At 43.4% G+C, this 18,410-nt stretch overlaps 1 protein-coding gene across 2 annotated transcripts in view; it reads right to left on the reverse strand.

The window, feature by feature from the left end:
* The window catches only part of LOC145441307 (uncharacterized), a 103,052-nt gene that overhangs the window by 67,207 nt on the left and 17,435 nt on the right, over positions 1 to 18,410 (reverse strand). The window contains exons 15-44 of one of the 2 annotated variants that reach the window (XM_080319132.1): positions 17,833 to 17,982; positions 17,613 to 17,768; positions 16,424 to 17,044; positions 15,413 to 15,559; positions 15,189 to 15,350; positions 14,843 to 14,991; positions 14,593 to 14,779; positions 13,445 to 13,643; positions 13,122 to 13,389; positions 12,102 to 12,322; positions 11,715 to 11,923; positions 11,144 to 11,324; positions 10,894 to 11,083; positions 10,052 to 10,203; positions 9,772 to 9,987; positions 9,160 to 9,325; positions 8,946 to 9,097; positions 8,136 to 8,360; positions 7,974 to 8,067; positions 7,683 to 7,697; positions 6,977 to 7,107; positions 6,662 to 6,913; positions 5,829 to 6,003; positions 4,702 to 4,835; positions 4,475 to 4,645; positions 3,444 to 3,599; positions 3,217 to 3,372; positions 1,134 to 1,289; positions 916 to 1,071; positions 702 to 860 (exon numbers count right to left, since the gene is read on the reverse strand). In XM_080319132.1, the coding sequence (XP_080175258.1) occupies positions 702 to 860; positions 916 to 1,071; positions 1,134 to 1,289; positions 3,217 to 3,372; positions 3,444 to 3,599; positions 4,475 to 4,645; positions 4,702 to 4,835; positions 5,829 to 6,003; positions 6,662 to 6,913; positions 6,977 to 7,107; positions 7,683 to 7,697; positions 7,974 to 8,067; positions 8,136 to 8,360; positions 8,946 to 9,097; positions 9,160 to 9,325; positions 9,772 to 9,987; positions 10,052 to 10,203; positions 10,894 to 11,083; positions 11,144 to 11,324; positions 11,715 to 11,923; positions 12,102 to 12,322; positions 13,122 to 13,389; positions 13,445 to 13,643; positions 14,593 to 14,779; positions 14,843 to 14,991; positions 15,189 to 15,350; positions 15,413 to 15,559; positions 16,424 to 17,044; positions 17,613 to 17,768; positions 17,833 to 17,982 (5,506 nt within the window). The remainder of the gene's footprint in view (positions 1 to 701; positions 861 to 915; positions 1,072 to 1,133; positions 1,290 to 3,216; positions 3,373 to 3,443; positions 3,600 to 4,474; positions 4,646 to 4,701; positions 4,836 to 5,828; positions 6,004 to 6,661; positions 6,914 to 6,976; positions 7,108 to 7,682; positions 7,698 to 7,973; positions 8,068 to 8,135; positions 8,361 to 8,945; positions 9,098 to 9,159; positions 9,326 to 9,771; positions 9,988 to 10,051; positions 10,204 to 10,893; positions 11,084 to 11,143; positions 11,325 to 11,714; positions 11,924 to 12,101; positions 12,323 to 13,121; positions 13,390 to 13,444; positions 13,644 to 14,592; positions 14,780 to 14,842; positions 14,992 to 15,188; positions 15,351 to 15,412; positions 15,560 to 16,423; positions 17,045 to 17,612; positions 17,769 to 17,832; positions 17,983 to 18,410) is intronic. The other variant, XM_080319133.1, reaches the window with a different exon arrangement.

Genomic DNA, 18,410 nt, shown 5'->3' on the forward strand with positions numbered 1-18,410 from the left:
TTACAAGATGAGAGCATGAGTGATGTATCATCTGCAAACAGTTGAATTGTGAAGTCCGTTACATTGTCCATATCATTAATATATATTAAAAATAGGAAAGGACCCAGAACTGATCCTTGAAGGTACACCCATTTCAATTTCGAGCTTATCTGTTGAGACTTCACCATTTTTAACAAATTGCCATCTATTACGTAAATAGGACTGTAGTAGCTTATACCTGTTACCCCTAACTCCATAGTGAGATAATTTCTCCAAGAGTATTGATCTATCCACTGTATCAAATGCCTTTTTAAGATCTAGAAAGATGCAGATGGTGGATAGATTACTGAAAAGGTTTTTAGAGATGTTATTTATACTATCTATAACTGCATGCTGGGTTGAGTGTCGCTCTCTGAAACCACATTGTTTTCTTGATATTATGCTAAATTTCTCAACGAAGCAAGTTAGCCTTTTTAGTATTAATTTTTCTATGATTTTAGAAAAAATAGGCACTGACATGATGCTAACAAGTTCACTGTCATGAACCCTGACATGATGCTAACAAATAAACTTTGACTCACAGATATATTTCATTGCAAAATAAATGTCATGCCGTTGATTTGACTATAGGCAAATTGACCAGTATTTGGAGACTTTGTCGAAAACTTACATTTAGTATGACAAGTTAAGTTAAGCAAACATTATAATCATTGTCAGATTACCTGGGTATTGCATTGTTGACTAAGTTGATCATCGCCTTCGCAACCAGAGTCGCCAGTCGCACCGTTGATGCAGAATCTTTGCTTAAACTGGATGCCACCGCCGCAAGACGTGGAGCAAACACTCCACGACCTTGACCATGTTCCCCAGGTAGCGCATTGCTGCGTAGAGTGAATATTTGCAATATGGAACAAGATGAAACAAGGACTGCCATACATTGCCATTGCACGATTCCGATTCGCTCATGTCGCCAATGCAGCCGAAGTCACCAAGCTCGCCGTTTAAGCAACGTCTCGTCCTTGTTCTTGCACCATCCCCACATCGAACAGAGCATGACGACCAGGACAGCCAGAATGACCAGCTTGGGCAAACCTGTCGCAGAATCAGATACCCATGAACTATTGGCGGATCCCGTTATTATCTCATATACTCACATGATCATTACAGTTCTTTTCCTCAAAATCACGCCCAGTACATCCAACATCGCCGAAATCACCCCCAACGCACGATCGACTTCTTCGGTGGACTCCACCGCCGCATGACGTTGAACATTCACCCCATGGTGACCACGGTGTTACAGTGACGCACGGCTAAATTTAAATGTGTTCAAAGAGAAATATGGCACATACATACTGACTGTGATATCAGAAGTGTGTCGTGCACATGAATATGTCAGTCTATTGAAATCTCAAATCTTCCATTGCTTTTAATTCAGTGTACACTGTACAATTGTACATGCTTCTTATTAGATGTCTTGGGTCCAAGATGGGTGCTTGATTGAAAAACTACTCTCAATTTTGACTGCTTCCTATCTTTTCATTTTATGTGATGTTATGAAAGGATGATATGATTACCATGCTGAACAGAACTGAAGTCTAAGCACTGTATTTTAAACGTCCCACTTACTTAGCAAGGAGACTAAGACATGTTACTGACACTCCGGGCTGTTTTGTGAACTAAGTTGCAAAACACCTCTTTGTTTCTGATTTTACGTGCTACCAATACATCTTTATCGAAATGTAGCAGAAAAAACAAGACTAATTTTTGTGTGACAATCATGTAACATAATTTAAAAGCCATTGCCCACTACTATTTTCCACTGTTTCTATCTTGGCCAATACCTTTATAACCATAACACTTTATAGATTATAAAGTCGTGGAAAACCTATATATGACATCAAATATTGAGGATGTTAACTTAGCTCCAAGTATTATTTTAACTTATATGCCACTATAGCCTATGGCTTGACAAAGTAGTAGTGTATGTAGTGGTAGGACAAGATTTTCGGCTGAGGTTTTCCCACAAATGGGAGTTTTTGCAAGATACTAGATGAGGTCTACTGCCATTTACTGCAATTGCCAGTAGCATTCAATCAATGTTACATTTAGATATGTTCAATAGTCGAGTGCTGTAATATACCTTGTTGTAAACTCAAGTCTGCTCAGTATCACACTGGTTCTGCATGAAATATTCTTGAATACAATTCATTTTCATGACATTTAAGCAGTTGTTTTAGGTCTTATAAGAATGTTACATCATTACATATGTAGAGGTGCGTTGTGAGAGTTAGGAAGGAATAACATAAGGAATATTCAGCACAGTTATACCCCTGCCTCTGTATTGATACAACTGATGCGAGCAGTTGGATAACTCATCTCATTCTACATGCATAAGCAGCATCCATATCTCATAAATTGAACTTCTACTCGAGTGCTACTCTAGAACCACCTAACCATCTATAGAACTGATTATAAACTATCATCAGGCTGCTAAAAAAACCACCACCATGTTAGTCTCACTATTTGTCATATCCCTTTTCAGGAATAAATAAAAGATTCACCCATTTTTTAGCAGCAGACAAATTTGAAAATTCAAATTTCACCAGTGTTAGCAAATGTAAAGCGAAAAAAGATGGACGAAGCAACAATTTCGAAAATTCGAATTTCACCAGTGTTAGCAAGTGTAAGCAGAAAAAAGGACGGACAAAGTTATACTCGCAGTGATCAAATAAAAAGGAAATAGTGAAAGATTGCATGCATGTAGCAGTGTGACACTTTAGAGAAGCATTCTCGCTTGTTGTTGAAAGAAAAAAGTGCATACGGCAATAGTATTTGTAAAAGTGCATCTCATGCGAAATGACAACAAAGAAACATATTCAAAGCAGTACAGTAAGGTGGTCAACGCTACTCAAGTAGAAGCAATATCATATATCCCCTCGAGTACAAGTGAGAAGCAGAAATTTCCAAGTAAAAAAGTAGTTTTGCTTCAAAAGAAGTACAAGCGGAAGCATTCTGAAAACATGACTACTTGAGTACGACGGTAAAGTAGCAGTACTTTGTTACCGACAACCTCTTGTAATAGAGAAGCAAGAAGCAAAGCCTTGCAAAACAGAATCACCAATACTCAATTCTACATATCAGTCAAGACTGCAGAAAGGAGCGTTTTGTTAGTAAGCAAGTCCCATTGCAAGCAAGCGTCTGGCTGAAGAAAGCGGTCTTTCCCGTAGGCACACTAACGTTGGATGCGCATCGACGCAGGTCCGTCTCAGAGCCGTCGCATCCTTCCTCGCCAGCAGTCCCGTAGAGACAAACACGACCGCGCGCTTGAACGCCGCCTCCGCACGACTCGGAACAGACACCCCAGTGGCTCCACTGGACCCAGGTGGGACAGGGCTTTAATAAATCAAAATCGTTGAATAAGTGATTCACGTTGATTTGCACGCACTGTATTTATTGTATTATACCTCGTTGTTACAGAAACGACTCAGTACGGTAGATCCGTAGCAGCCATTGAAGCCGGCGCTTCCAAATCTGCAGTCCCGCGAACGTCTTTGAGATCCACCACCGCACTGGCGGTCGCAGACGGTCCATTGCGTCCAGAGTTCCCAGGTTGGACAAGCCTGGAATGGCACGTCCCATGAATCAGACAAAGCTAGACGTATTTATTGGGGTTATTTTAGCATCGATTCATTGACCCTGTACTATGTAGAAATCATATTGGTATGCGACTATCCAAGTCTTTTAGACAATACATGGGCCCGACGCCTGGATCAGTGGTGGTTCCAAACCTTTACAGATTGGGACAAGTAAAATTTGGAAAGGAATTCGGTGGAAGGTGAACCTTGAAAATCAAAATCAAAACAATATGTAATTACGACAAAAGTTTACAACCTAAAAGCAAAGAAAGCAACATTAAATTTATGAGAAAATCGCTTCTGCTGCTTTGATATCATACGAGTTAGGTTAGACGTGGTTCTAGAGAATATCTACAAACACTGACTTCAGCACTAACTCGTCTGTTCGCGCTGCCGTTTCAAGCTATGATGCAAACCTGAAGTACAGTAATTTTGTCCACTGTCAACAGAACAACTTACTTCATTTTTACTATCGGGTATCTTTTGAACAAAATTCACACTGTACTAGAATTCATTACACTGTCAAATATTGGTATATCTAGTTTAGAAGTCTTTCCCGTGATCACATATAACTGGCCTAAAACGAGTTGTAGTGGACCTTCAAGCAGTTGGGCACAACACTTGCAACAGGACATAGTCCAAAAATGACGTGGAATTGACTGCACACTGACGCAAATTACAGAACAGCTGCAGTTCTCAATTGATCAGAAATTTCGTAGTTTTATTCCTTATTGATGGACATCTCGCAATATTGCAATCAACATATGGATTGCACAACAGATAACGCTTACCGATGGCTGAGAACCTGGCCTAGATGCTAAAATCGGTAAAAATATCTAGAAATATCGTAACAACGTCACCTCTGTGTTACAGTCTTCGTCTTCCTCAGCGACACCTGTACAGCCAGCTTCGCCCGCCAGTCCGTTCAGACAAACCCGAGTGCGGGTGATGCGTCCCCCGCCGCAGGTCACCGGGCACGGACCGGTGTAGATCCACTCGGACCAGGTCGCGCAAGGTCCAGCACTGCAAGCCTGGAAGGACCACAGAATAACACACCGTTTCGCACACCTCGCCTCAGGCTACGTACCTTAACTTCAACAGCCGGGCCTTCACAATCGTCGAGGGTTTGGAAACCGTCGGTGCACACCCGGCGTCTGGTTTGAGTTCCTCTTCCGCACGCCGCGTCGCATTGAGTGTATTCGCTCCATTCCGACCATTTGGCTGAAATGACACGCGGAGTGTGTAGAGTCAGTACTCGCGATGATATTTGAGGACGATTTTGATCACAGTTAAAATCGATGATTAATATTTAGTTAATTAATATCAATGTCTTCTCATATGGCACAGGTCAAACACAAAATAACAATCTAGTCCCTTCCTACTCAGATGACGTTAAACGTTGCCAGTAACATTTTAAAGTATTCAATTAAATTTTTTCTCCTACTACCACTTCCTAAAGTAGTTATGATATTGGATTACTTACAGTTCTACTTAACAGTTTTTGTTTCACACAAAACTAGGCCAAGAATACTCATTTTTTTACCTACTTGGAAATCATTAGTTTAACTTGTACTTGAGTCGAAATTTACAATGCTACTTCTACTTCTACTCATGTACCAGCAATGATTACTTTGATAACCTCTGGGCACCGTAATTTAGAATTGACCTCTGCACCCCCCCCCTCCCTCCTCAAATATTACAAAGTGTTTCTATTATTATCCAAAGGTATCCATAAAAGAAATGTTTGGGCTACATAACGCTTACCGCACGCTTGTGGGCAGTTTAAACGCAATGGAACAGATACAGAATCGGAATTCAATGTTATATACGTGTTCTGATCACCATCGCAAGTAATTCCACACTCGTCTCGATCAAAACAATTATACACTGTACGAAGGGAGGTGAGTCATTCGTAATTTTAAGGATATTCTGATCCCATTTAGCATGTAGTTGATTATGATCAATCATCAACTACTTGAGATGTAATCGGGTAGGATTAGCGGCCAGCAACACACTTCAATCAAGTGGATTACGATTACTCATGTCTGATTGCGGTGATACAATCATTCAATTTGATGAATAACATCTCAGGTGAGTCAAGTGAAACCGGTAATCACTCAGGCCGCAATCTAAAAGGGGACTTCACTCGGACTTGAGAGGTACAATCATTAGGCTTCAGGTGCGATTTAAACTTAAGGTCAATATTTCAAATACCTGTTCTACAAGCGAAGTCGGTGATGTCGGAGACGATGTCAAGAAGAGCCGAGAATTCGCCGACAAGAAGCACGTTTTCCGAGTCAGGATCGGTGGCGATAGCGTTCAACTCGGATTCGACAATTCGATCGGTGATACCAATAACAACGACCTTCACTCCAAGGTTCTTCAATGCCTAAGAAGTATTTCGACAGCCATCACAAAATATGAAAAAAAATATTTTCCGTAATAGTTACCGACTCAAAACGTCATGTTAGGTAAATACAGATCGATTCACTGGTGACTCTGCCCAGATTCATCAAGATAAATCTACTGTTAGTCGGTCTGAGACGTCAGTTGCAGAACCTGACTCGATATATCCTGTGGCGAGATATTCAATAACATATTGTGAACCAGTTCGCGGTATGAACTACATGCAAGCACTCAATTCCTTTCACTAGCAGTCGCTAACATATTTTGACAGAGACTTTCAAGAAGGCAGGATTACCTCATGGTTTTGTACAATGTAATTAATAGTTGAAATGGTTATTGGCGAAAGAGTTGAAGAATCAGCGTTGGGGATGGGGAGCATTCATGACCTCGTGTTGTGTATTAATGCACGATAGATTCATAACAGGTGTCATCATCCAAGTTTGGCTACTAAAGTCATATATGAATAGTATTCTAAAACTTGACATATATGCTTAATGCTCATTGCTCATATTACCAAATCAATCCATCGGGCATTGAAATTTCCACTGTCATAAATGCCACACTACATACGTATGAAGGGCAGATGCTGGTTTTTCAAAATGGCGCTTGCGCTCGACACCATTAAAAACTGTATGAAATACCTGTACTTTGGATTCGGGTTGGTCCTGCGCTTTACCGTCAGTAAGCACAATCGCCAAGTTCGGAACGTCGTTCCTGTCCTGGTCGCGATCGCCGAAAATATTATTGGCGGCATACTCGAGAGCTTGACCCGTAAACGTGCCACTGCCGTCGTACACCATGTTGGAAATAGCGGTCAGCGCTTGTTCCGTGTTCAAATTATCGGCGAAATTAAAAAGTAATTCCACGTTCCGGTTGTATCGAATGGCAGCAAGCTACAAAATTTACGACCGATGAGGCAAAGTTGTGGTGGCGACAAAAAGTGATCAACAACCAACCCTTGTGTGGTCGCCCCCGAGACGAAGTTGCCGGACGATGCCTTGTAAGAATCTTCGCACAGTATTGAAGTTCTTCTCCCGAATACTACTGCTCGAATCGATGATAAGAGCCAGGTCGAGAAGATCGCAGTCTGTGACATAGAAAGGGTACTTCACTTTGAGGGTTTGTCTCGTTTACTAAGCGACATTGCATAGTATTTCAACTGAGGCATTGCTCGTTAATATGCTTTATGTGATATGATTTTATTCGACTTTAACCTTGTCTTTCCGACTTGACAGCAAAACAACGATAGCTTACAAGTAACAGTATTACTAGCATATCTTTTCGGTATGCTTGTGCTGAAACTAATTTCGAGAGTCGCGATATTTATTTTTCTTACAGAATCAAGGTCAACTTACACGCTAAAAACATGTACATCGCATTTACACGATCATCACTTTGAACACATTTTAATTTCAAATCAATACCAACAACCAATTTTTAGTGTGATGAAATGATACGCAAACTGCAGCAGTTACACTTCATAGCTATGTTAAAGTCAAAATGGAATGTTATTGACGCTAAAGCACAAATTGAGAGGAATTGACTATACTTGAGGATTGATATTGATCATAAAATGATGGGATAAAGTAACATATTCTGACAAGTTATTCCACTATAACACCATCTACGACGAGACTATTATAAAAGTTAAACCGAACTCACCCCTTTCTTCTTCATCTGTAAAGCATTAAAAATCAGTTGAGACTTAATATTAGATATGGGGAAATAATGGGAGAACTTCAAATTGAACTCAAGATGCTTAACGCAAGGGCCTGAAGATGTTCAAGTGATTGCGGCGAATCACAGAATCACAAAAAGCAATGCATAAGCGATGGATACCACATTTCAAATTGAATTAGTAGATTTGCCAACACATAGAAGTTGCTCCATATCAAGTGACCCATGGTGAAAATCAGTTTGGCATCCTTGCAATAGAGATGATAGGAATCTTACCGCAATCATATTCGTTACAATCGCGAACCGCCGATTCTTCACCAACGCACCCCATGTCGCCAATTTCACCGTTGACACATGATCGTGCACGTTCCTGAAATCGATAGCGATTGAGACACAGCAATTCAACAAAAAATTTGAAATTGGCGAGTAGACGCTTACTTGAAATCCGCCGTTACATGTAGCGGAGCAAGTGCTCCACGATCCCCACAATCCCCACGACGGACAGGCGCCAGTGTCACACGACACGACGTCCTTATCAAGTCCCGAACATCCTGGCTCTCCCGGTGATCCACCGATGCATAATCGGAAACGGTTTTGCATGCCGATGCCGCACGTAACACTGCACTGCTCCACAACACTCCACGGGGTCCACGAGCGACATGGCTGAATTACAGAGATGGTCAACGTAGTCAAGCGCTGCCGCTCAATTAGAAGTGCAAGATATAGTAGATGAAGAAATTTCTAAGTCTTGTCAAAACTGCATCAAGTGCATGTAGATGGTGAAAAGTCTGAAGTATAGTCGAGTAGGGAGTTTCAAAGAGTTAATTTGATCAAGGCGTCGCATACTTTTAGAACTTAATAGAAGGTAGCTACTTTCGTAATGAAAAACATAACCTACAGACTAATGCAAATGACTAATGACAATACATATTGGTCTAATTTTTTAAAATATATTCAGCAATCGCAATACCTGGGCTATTTCAAGAAGTTTTATTGACAACATCCCTTATCCCGGTGATGCAAACTTATCCAAAATCTACTTTTTAAAATACAAAATGAAAAAATGATAAGTTTTGCCTAAATAACTGTTCAAGTAGAAATGGAAATATTGAAAAACATAACTACGCAGGCAAAACCTACTTGAGTACTCCGAAAAAGAAGAAATATTTTGTCACGGATCAAAAGCTGCTAAATTCCTGACACTCTCCAGATCACAGATCGAGATATCATAAGCTACATTTTCCGTACCTCGATGTTACAGTCTTCTTGTTCGTTTACAGCACCGATGCAGCCGACGTCTTCCCTCCACACTCCGTAAAGGCATTCTCTGCTCCTAGACCTTATACCTCCGTTACATGTGGCGCTGCAACTCGACCATTGAGTCCATTCCACAAAACGAGCTTCGCGATAAAGATACACTTAAAGAGTCAGGCTTACGCAAATAACTCGATGGTAGACTTACGACATGGTACTCTATTGCATGCTTCAACTTCGCTTTCAAGTCCATCGCAGCCGAGCACGCCGATTTCTCCAAAGGAACACGTTCTGCTACGCCTTCGCGTACCATCGCTGCCGCACGTGTATTGGCAGCTGGTCCAAGGATTCCATTGCGTCCATGTTGGACACGTCTGTCAGAGATCATATGTTTCATAAAATTTACACCCTAGGAATTCCGACCACACGTCAAAAGATGTAACTGCGTAAAATTCTGTCCGAATGCAAGACTTGGCACGTGCTTCTTGTACTATTAGGGACCGGGGAAAAAGAATGGCTTCAAAAGAATCCAGAGCAAATGACACAAAGATTTGCATTTCTACAATCAAATTATTGCAAAAGAAAAGAATATTTGCATGTATTTTAGCTTTATAAGTACTGATTTTGCAAAAGGTTCTCAGCCAGTTAACAAAACCAATCTTATTATAGTATTTCAAAATCCAGTCAAACTCATACAATCTAGCTAATGTGCCCTGGCATGAGAGACCTGTCGGTCACCATTTACTTTAAAAAAATATATGACCTATTTTAGTAACCCACGGCAACTCCACAGAACATAGTTAAAATCACTTGTACATACCTGTCCGTTGCAAAATCTCGTTTCATCCACGAGCCCTTGGCACCCCAAGTCACCCGCTGCCCCATACAGGCACGTTCTCATTCTCGCTTGCTCTCCACCACCGCACGACACGCTACAGCTGCTCCAACCGCTCCACTCATCGAATCTCGGGCAGTTTTGCGGATTGCATTCTATCGTTTCTTCGTCTTCATCGAGCGGACAGCCTTCCTGGCCGATCTGCACCGGACATCACACAAGCATTACTATAGCCTACCCCCACCAAGCACAACGGGTATCTTACCAAACCATTGACACATGTCCGAACTCGAGTACGTACTCCGCTGCCGCAGGTCACTGTGCAAGTGGAGTACTCGCCCCAAGCGCCCCATCCGGGGCAATCGAAATCGTTGCAGATGTTTTCGTCCGTGGCTGACCCTTCGCAGCCTGGGTCTCCTTAATTATACGCAGACGCAGATGAGTCACCATAACAGTCCATATATACAGACATAGGTAGTCAAAGTAGTCAGCAATACTACTCAAGTAGTAGAAGATACACTGTCAATTTTGACTCAATTACAAGCAGAAGTAGGGATATAGAAGGAGAGAAAAAGGTAAATATTTGAGACCTAATTTTGTCCAAAAAACTGAAAACTGTGAAGTAGAACTGGACTATACCACCTAACAAAGTAGTGCAAGTAACCTACTTGAGTGCAGTAAAAAAGTAGAAGTAATTCGTTACAGACAAGAGGTGATCAAACTGCTCATTGTTGCTACTCAAATAGAAGTAGTGATTTGAAGACATGCCAAGAACACTTTGAGTGGAAGTAGAAATTAAAATGACTGAAAAGTACTTAAGTAGTTTCAAAAAATACATTCAGACGAGCGGTGGCACCCTTTTAGCAGGTAATCGGAGGTAGCTACTCTCAACATGGAAAAAATTATATTCGAGAATAACACAAAATGACTAACGGCACTACAAATAGGTACAATCTTCGAAGGCATTTCATTCAGTTAATGTGATGCACAGGCTATTTCATGTGGTTCTCATGACCATCTCGCTCATAAAATTTCCACTTGTCAAAATCCAAAGTGAGAAGTAGAGTTACTTCGTTACTGACCACCTCTGATAACAGACACTCATACCTGCCGAGGCCCCGATGCATTCTCGCGACCTTATGTGCGTGCCGGTGCCGCACGACTCCGTGCATCTCCCAAATTCGCTCCATTCTGACCAGGCGGCGCAAACACGCTCGTTACAATCGCGAGTTTCGGTCGGGGGTCCCAGACATCCGTTTTGACCGGCCAGCCCGTAGGTGCACGATCGAATACGGTTCTGCGCACCATAACACTGATGTTTGCATTATTGTAAAAGCTTAATGTCACGGCTGCGTACCTGAGTTCCGCCGTTACACGGTGCGGTGCACTGGCCCCATTCGCCCCATTGTGTCCAGGACGGGCACGGTTGGGTGTTGCAGTTTTCTGAAAACGTGGCCGATCCGGCGCAGCTGGATTCCCCTTGCACGCCGAATAAGCAAATGCGGGTTCGCATCCTGGTGCCAGTTCCACATGATTCGCTACAGACAGTAGGTACAGTTGATATACGAAAGAAACTAAATAAGCTAATTTTTCGAAATTGTGAAATGCAGTCAACAAAAGGCAACAGCAAATTAGGCCACAATGAGCAGTTTACACTCTTTTACAGTTTACAGCATTTTGATGTTTCGTTATTTCAATATTGGCTGTTGAAATGGGACAAATGTGTAATTTCGAACACATCGATTTTTGCCTTGCTTCAAACCTTTCGAAGCCATAAAACAAAAAAACGCACTATTCAATTGCCCATCCAACGTGACTTATTGCAGATATGCGTTCTTTGGAAGCGCTCTTCCTTTCAATGGTCCCAATGTTGATGGCAAAAACGTTCTAGCACATTGCCAACCGGCTTCGTGCAACAGAAAACGTACCTGCATTCAGAGTAAGCCTCCCATTCGCCCCAAGTGGGACACGGAATGACTGTATCTGGATCGCATTCCTTCCTTTCCAACAATGGTCCGATGCAACCGGGCATGCCCCTTGTTCCAAACCGGCATTCTCGCATCCGGGTGACCGTGCCCTCGCCGCACGATCTCGAGCAGGTCGACCACGGAGCCCAATCGGACCAGCTTTCGCATTCCTGTAAAGTATTCCTGTGAATCATCTTTTTTTCAGCAAATTCGCCGCGCGCCATCTCTGTCCTTGCGAGACTTTCCCAAGCTCTTGAGATGCTTCAAAGTCTTCTGTTTCAGCCGCGAGCCTGAACCTGTCCCTAACCACACCGAGCACCTACTAAACCAGGCCTAAGGCAAACTTACGCCAGCGTTACACTGTTCCACCATCTCGGCCGATCCTAAGCATCCTTCGCTGACGCCGGCAATTCCGCCGACGCATTCTCGTCTGCTCTCAACGACGCCAACGCCGCAAGTAACGCTGCATTTTGATTCGACCCAAGGCCCCCATTCGGAGCAGGCCTCCTCGTTACACGTTTCCAACTGCTGTGTATTGCCCCGGCACGCTCCCACTCCAGGCACGCCGACTGCGAAACAGGGGCGTTTAGTAACCAAGTAGTTCTACTCTTTCGGGGGTTTTCAGAATACGTTTTTGCCTACTTAACTAGTCAGCCTTCGAGATTACTGGAACTTGATCCGACATATGAACCTCGTCTATCGACACGTGCATCATTTCTTTTGATCACTAGTCGTTTTATGTTATCCCTTAGTTCCTTCCATCCAGAGTGGTGCATGCCTCGGTTTTATATCGCCTAGCCCCAGGTGGGTGTCTGATTTCAAAGACTACTTCAAGTCGCTTCGACACTTTCCTATCTTTTCATTGTATTGCAGTCTTGTGGTGTTTTGAAAAGATGAAAATATCATTCAACTGATACTGGAACTACTCCCACTTTTAAGTTTTTGCAAACTGAATTACCTACTTTTTACACTTCAGATTTTGAGAAGTAGAAAGTAGTTTTTTTGATATGTTTGCATATATTTTATGAGTGAAATCGCCATAAAACAGCATGGAGTAGTCCCGGATCACAGTAACTCAAATCTATTTCCGAATATTCTACCCATTTGTGGTGTCATCAATCAATCATTTTGCATTGGTCGTGAATTGCAATCTTCAAAGAATCCCGCTCTGATTCACTGCTAAAACCATGCGATATGCAACCCCTCGGCTAAATCTACTGTTTCGATTTGTAATCTTGGTAATTTTGGAATATCTACTTGTAATTGCAATTATTAGCTTCTATTCTACTTCAACTTGAGTAGCAAGCTGAATACTTTGACCACCACAGTGCTAAATCGTTAAAAAATAAAAATCTCAACACCGCATACATAGGCAAGTCCTGGTCCTGGTCGTGACGCCTCCGCCACATGGCGCGGAGCAGGTGGTCCACGAGTCCCATTCGCTCCATGATTCGCATGGAGTCGTGTTACAGTCTTTGCTGTCCAGGCTTCGGCCTTCGCATCCCGTTTGGCCGATTTGTCCGTTCAAGCAGGTACGCGTTCTCGTAGTGGCACCCGTGCCACACGTTCTATCGCACTGTGTATAATCAGACCAGGAGCTCCAGGTAGGGCACGATAGGGTGTTGCAAGACGACTCCTACAATGATACCAAAATAAGCTTTGTAAATACATCGGACCGGAATGCTACTTACTTCCGAGCTTCGTCCCATGCAACCCGGACCGCCAACTTCGCCGCCGATGCATCTGCGGACGCGTTTCGCAACCCCGGTGCCGCACTCTTGTGAGCATTGAGACCACGACTCCCACTCTCCCCACGTGGAGCATTCTTGATTGTTGCACATTACAGATTCAGAACTTGGGCCCACGCACTGTGTCCCGCCGATGCACGTTCTGAAATTGATAACTGTGCATGAGGCTCGCGTAAAGATTGATCGTGGCCACACGCCAGAGGTGGGTGTTAGGACTGGCTTTTGACTTCAAGACTAGCTGGGTTCACGCTCGACTTCGGATATTGATTCAGGCTTAAATTGAGCAGAATACCAACCTAATTCATCAACGATATAAAATTAGTATGTCTTTTCGGGCTCAGATAGAGTTCAAATCAGACTGCAATACCGGCCTTTGGGTTCGCACTGATACCAGGTTCGTAATCGGGTGCAATGTACACGGCATTATCCCACATTTAATACACACACACTCATTATGCATGACATCTCTACCCAAATGCGCTACGCTCTAATTCATGCACCCACAGATACTACTCGCAATATCCCGTATAGCAGAAACAGCAAGATCATGCAAAATCAAACCAGACTAACAAACACACATTGGACTGAAAGCAACATATACCGAGGAATCAATGATTTCCAGCCATTCAAAATGCATATTCTTCTCAAAACCATTATGTTGGAAAATGGGCCTTGATTTGAGGACTTCGAAAATTTCTGTGTGAGTGGTTGCGTGTTGACTGTTGATTTATACCCACACCAAGCAGCAATTTGGATGGGTCCTCACGATTATTACATAGGGCAATATCCGTTTACGACTGTTGTCACTAATATTTCGAAATTCTACCACAATAACCAGGGGCACAATGCACAATCAGACAATCCCGCTCGTACATACCGCTGTGCTCATATATATTGGCTCTATGTCAAATAACACGATTTACAATTTACAAGATGTTACAACCACACCACGGTGCACTTGCAATACTACAATATACAATTGAATAATACATTTATTGAAATAAATCCGGATATGTCTGGCCGACACTAGTCAATGGTAATTGTCAGTAGTAGAGAATTTTAAAGAACATTACAATAGCACGCTGAATCACCTCGTTCTTGTTTGTCTTCCACCACCGCACGTTTGCGAGCACTGGCCGTACGGAGACCATTCCCCATAATACGAACATACTTTAACAGCTGCCGTACATTCCTGCATCATCTCCGCACCAGACGCAGGGCTACATCCGGGGTCACCAATGTTGCCGAAATTGCATCGACGAGTACGGCGAATAATACCTTATGAAGGACGGCAATTTATTAGAATCCGCTGACACACGCTGATTAACGATAGATTATCACCTTTTCCACACGTAACGGAGCAAGAAGCCCAGTTCTCCCACGGGCCCCAGGATATCGTAATACATTCGGGTACAGCAGCACGGCATTGCATCGTATCCTGTTCTGCACCTATACAATTTCCTTGGCCAGCTATCCCGCCAATGCAGGTCCTGTGAAGTTACGCATGTAAGGATATACAGATGTAGCACACGACTATAGATTTCTACTCAAACCATGCATGCTAATTATCTACAGTCTACGTAAAAAGTTTGCATGCAAAGAGTTAGTATTGTCGACGATCTTTCTTCTGAGTTTCTTTCCAGCAAACTGGGTTAGTAGCAGCAGCGTTGTCAAAATTTTCCGCTACCTCCGTTTTAAAATCAACCCTACGCCGCAGGTAACAGAGCACCGCGATTCGGCCCAGGTAGACCAGCCATCGCATGGCACGCCGGTGCGGCATGACATTGTCATTACGGGTTGTCCGTCGCACTGGCCTATTGCGACTTCACCTGAGCTCTTTAAGCAACGTCTGTAGTGAGAAAAACACACCAATCAGCAAGTTACACGAGATCACATTACATTTTTTCAAACCTGAATCGTGACATTGTGCCAGAACCACACGTCTCACTACAATCACTCCATTCGCTCCATTGGGACCATTTTATTTCGTCGCATTCTTCTGTCCCAATTCTTGAGCCAGGGCAGCCAGGACTGCCGGGGTTGCCGCCAGTGCACACCCTGCAATACGTTTAACAATGTCACTAAAATAGTTGGACAACACAAGCAATACTATATACATAACAATAAAAGCTGTTTCTACCGAGTAATTACCTTGCGATTGAGCCAAATTTGACGTACAGCCTTTTTTAGGCAACCTAACAATTTTATCAGTGAATCTCAGAAATCCGGAAAAAAGTCATTCTTGAACAATCCTACCACATGCCCTACAACAGTGGTTCCCGAAGTTGGTGATATTGCCCCCGGAGAGCGGGGGAAAATAACAAAGGTATGCTGGGGGTGAAAACATTTGAAGGGGAAATAGGGGGCAAAATGTTAGAACGTTCAGTCAATTTGATTTCCAGTCTGGTTTCTGGCAGAGTTCAATGTATAATCGATGGATGTTGATAGAAAAGGGACTCAATGCTCGACTCATCCCGGCCCGCAAAATGTGAAAAGGTTTGAATCGTGGAAACTTGCTTCACATTAAACCAATTGAAATTGCTTATGAATTCTGTCAGCTTCGAAGCAACATGCTGTTGAAGTGAATCCAAATACTACATTTCACTCGCCAATAATAAGTAGGCAAAAAAGTAGAAGTACCATACTATTTGAGCAACGAAACAAATGGCTAAAATCTTCTTGAGTATTGCAGAAAAGTAAAAGTACTTCGTTACTGATTGGCAATATAGATATGTTGAGCTTGGTAAGGGGGAGATGACTCAAAAAGTTTGGGAACCACTCTAGATCAAGGTGGGTGCCTGATTGAAAGACTAATCCAATTCGTTTCGACATCTTCCTATCTTTTCATTCCAACCCAATCTTGTTGTTTCGAAGCGATGAAAATACCAATAAATGACCGAGAAAGAAACAGGAAATGCGAACCTTGTTCTATATCTTCGTCCCGACAAAGCAGGAAGAGAGCACGCAGACCACATCCCCCAAGGCTCCCATCTGCCGCACGGTGTAAGATTACACGAAATCTCATCATTAGCCGAACCCTGACATCCAGCCTGACCGGCCGTACCACCGATGCATGCCCGGACCCGTTTAATTTTTCCGCCTCCGCACTCTTTGGAGCATTCGCCAGTCTGAGTCCATTGACCCCACTGGATTACCACGCAAAATGGATTTGGCGCCGTGCAAGGCACAGTCTGCCGAAACAGACCCTGACAGCCCCGGTCGCCGGGAAATCCACCCTGGCACTCCCGCGTACGTAGCCGCTCTCCAGAGCCGCACGTCACGCTACAGTCTCCGTATTCAGTCCAACCACTCCAGTAGCTGCACGGCAACGTGTTGCACGGTACCGTGCCGGACTTGGCTCCTACGCAATTTCCACCGAAGCACGTCCTGGTCCGGGTCACCCTGCCACTGTCGCAAGTCGCGGTGCACGTGCCCACGTTGGTCCACGAAGACCAAGAGTCACAAGCGCCAGTGTTGCAGTCTTCGAACATGGTGGCTTCTCCGGCACAGCCAGGTTGCCCGGGTCTTCCCCCGTTGCAAGTTCTGTAACAAAACAGGTCCTACTGTTGATTGCACCGTAATCGGGCACCGACCGACTGACCAAAGTGACACTTTGTCAATAATGCCGAACCACAAGTGTGATAGGATCTACGGTATTTTGACGGCTGTCTGACAATAGTCAGGCATGTCCAGCGTCCACATTCCAGTTGAAATAAAAGCAGTTTCTACTGAATAAATACCGGTCAGCCAGTGCGTACCTTTTCACCCAGTGTGTATGCCTCATATTTACATTCTCTAGGTCAAGATGTGTGTGTCTGATTAACAGACTACTACAAGTCGCTACTACACCCTCCCAAATCAACTTTGACAATGAATTCCCGTGTAAGCTTGTGTCTCGATCATACGTTTGCCCAAGTAGATTTAGAATTGTACAAAATAGATCAAACTTTAGCTTTAGCAATTTTACGACTTTTGACAATTCTGTAACTAGAATTTTCCACCGTTACCTATCACTTAGCATTTCGTGATCAAGATACACCACCATCGAGAAACACGTGATATTACGTATTAGATACACGAATCTTTAACAGCCGAATTTTCAGGACATTACCTGGAGCGTCGTCTGGTACCGCCTCCACAGGGTCTCGTACAAGCACCGTACTGTCCCCATTGACCCCAGCCGATGCAGATTTGTGTGTTGCAATCTACCGTGACTCTAGCCAGACCAGGACAACCAGATCCACCTTGCACACCGCCTCTACAAACTCTGCGATAAAAGATACATGCATTCGTTACATTGTCCGTAATATAATGTCGTGTCCCAGTCATACCTCGCTCTGGTCAAGGTTCCGCCGCCGCAGCTAGCGGTACACGCTTGGAACACGGACCATTCACTCCACACTCCTACTGGGCATGGCTGTAGAGTGCAGCTTCTAGTTTGCTCCGAGTCGCCAGGACAACTGTCGCCTCCAACGCAAGACCTGCATGGCGGAGTCGCTTTCAGTCACTAGTCGCGTTGTCCATGGGTTAGTACTTTTCTTTAGTGAGTTCGAATGCATGATAGCGTTCCAGCATGAATTTGCGTAGCGGACTCTTGTTAGCTCAAATTTCCTTTCGATTTTCATCCAGCAAGCTTGATCTTGTTACGCGTTAACATTCATGCAGGTGTCGTTAGTGTGTTACGAAGGTCTCTTTATTGTCTCCGTTGTGAAGTTACAATTGCGGTTGAGGCATTCGACTTCAAAGCTTCCGAATGCCCAATATCATATTTTCGTTGATTCAAATGTCACACTAGTCCCACTAAGCATGCAGATAGTTACATATGAATAACACCAATGTAGTGTAACGAGTCGGGTAAAAGCAGCAATACATTTCCACAAAAGAAACGACAATCAAGTCATCTCTATGC

This window comes from Botryllus schlosseri, chromosome 6 (genome assembly GCF_051294905.1).
Source record: "Botryllus schlosseri isolate E-star chromosome 6, Bs_hap1, whole genome shotgun sequence".
In the NCBI taxonomy this organism is placed as follows: Eukaryota; Metazoa; Chordata; class Ascidiacea; order Stolidobranchia; family Styelidae; genus Botryllus; species Botryllus schlosseri.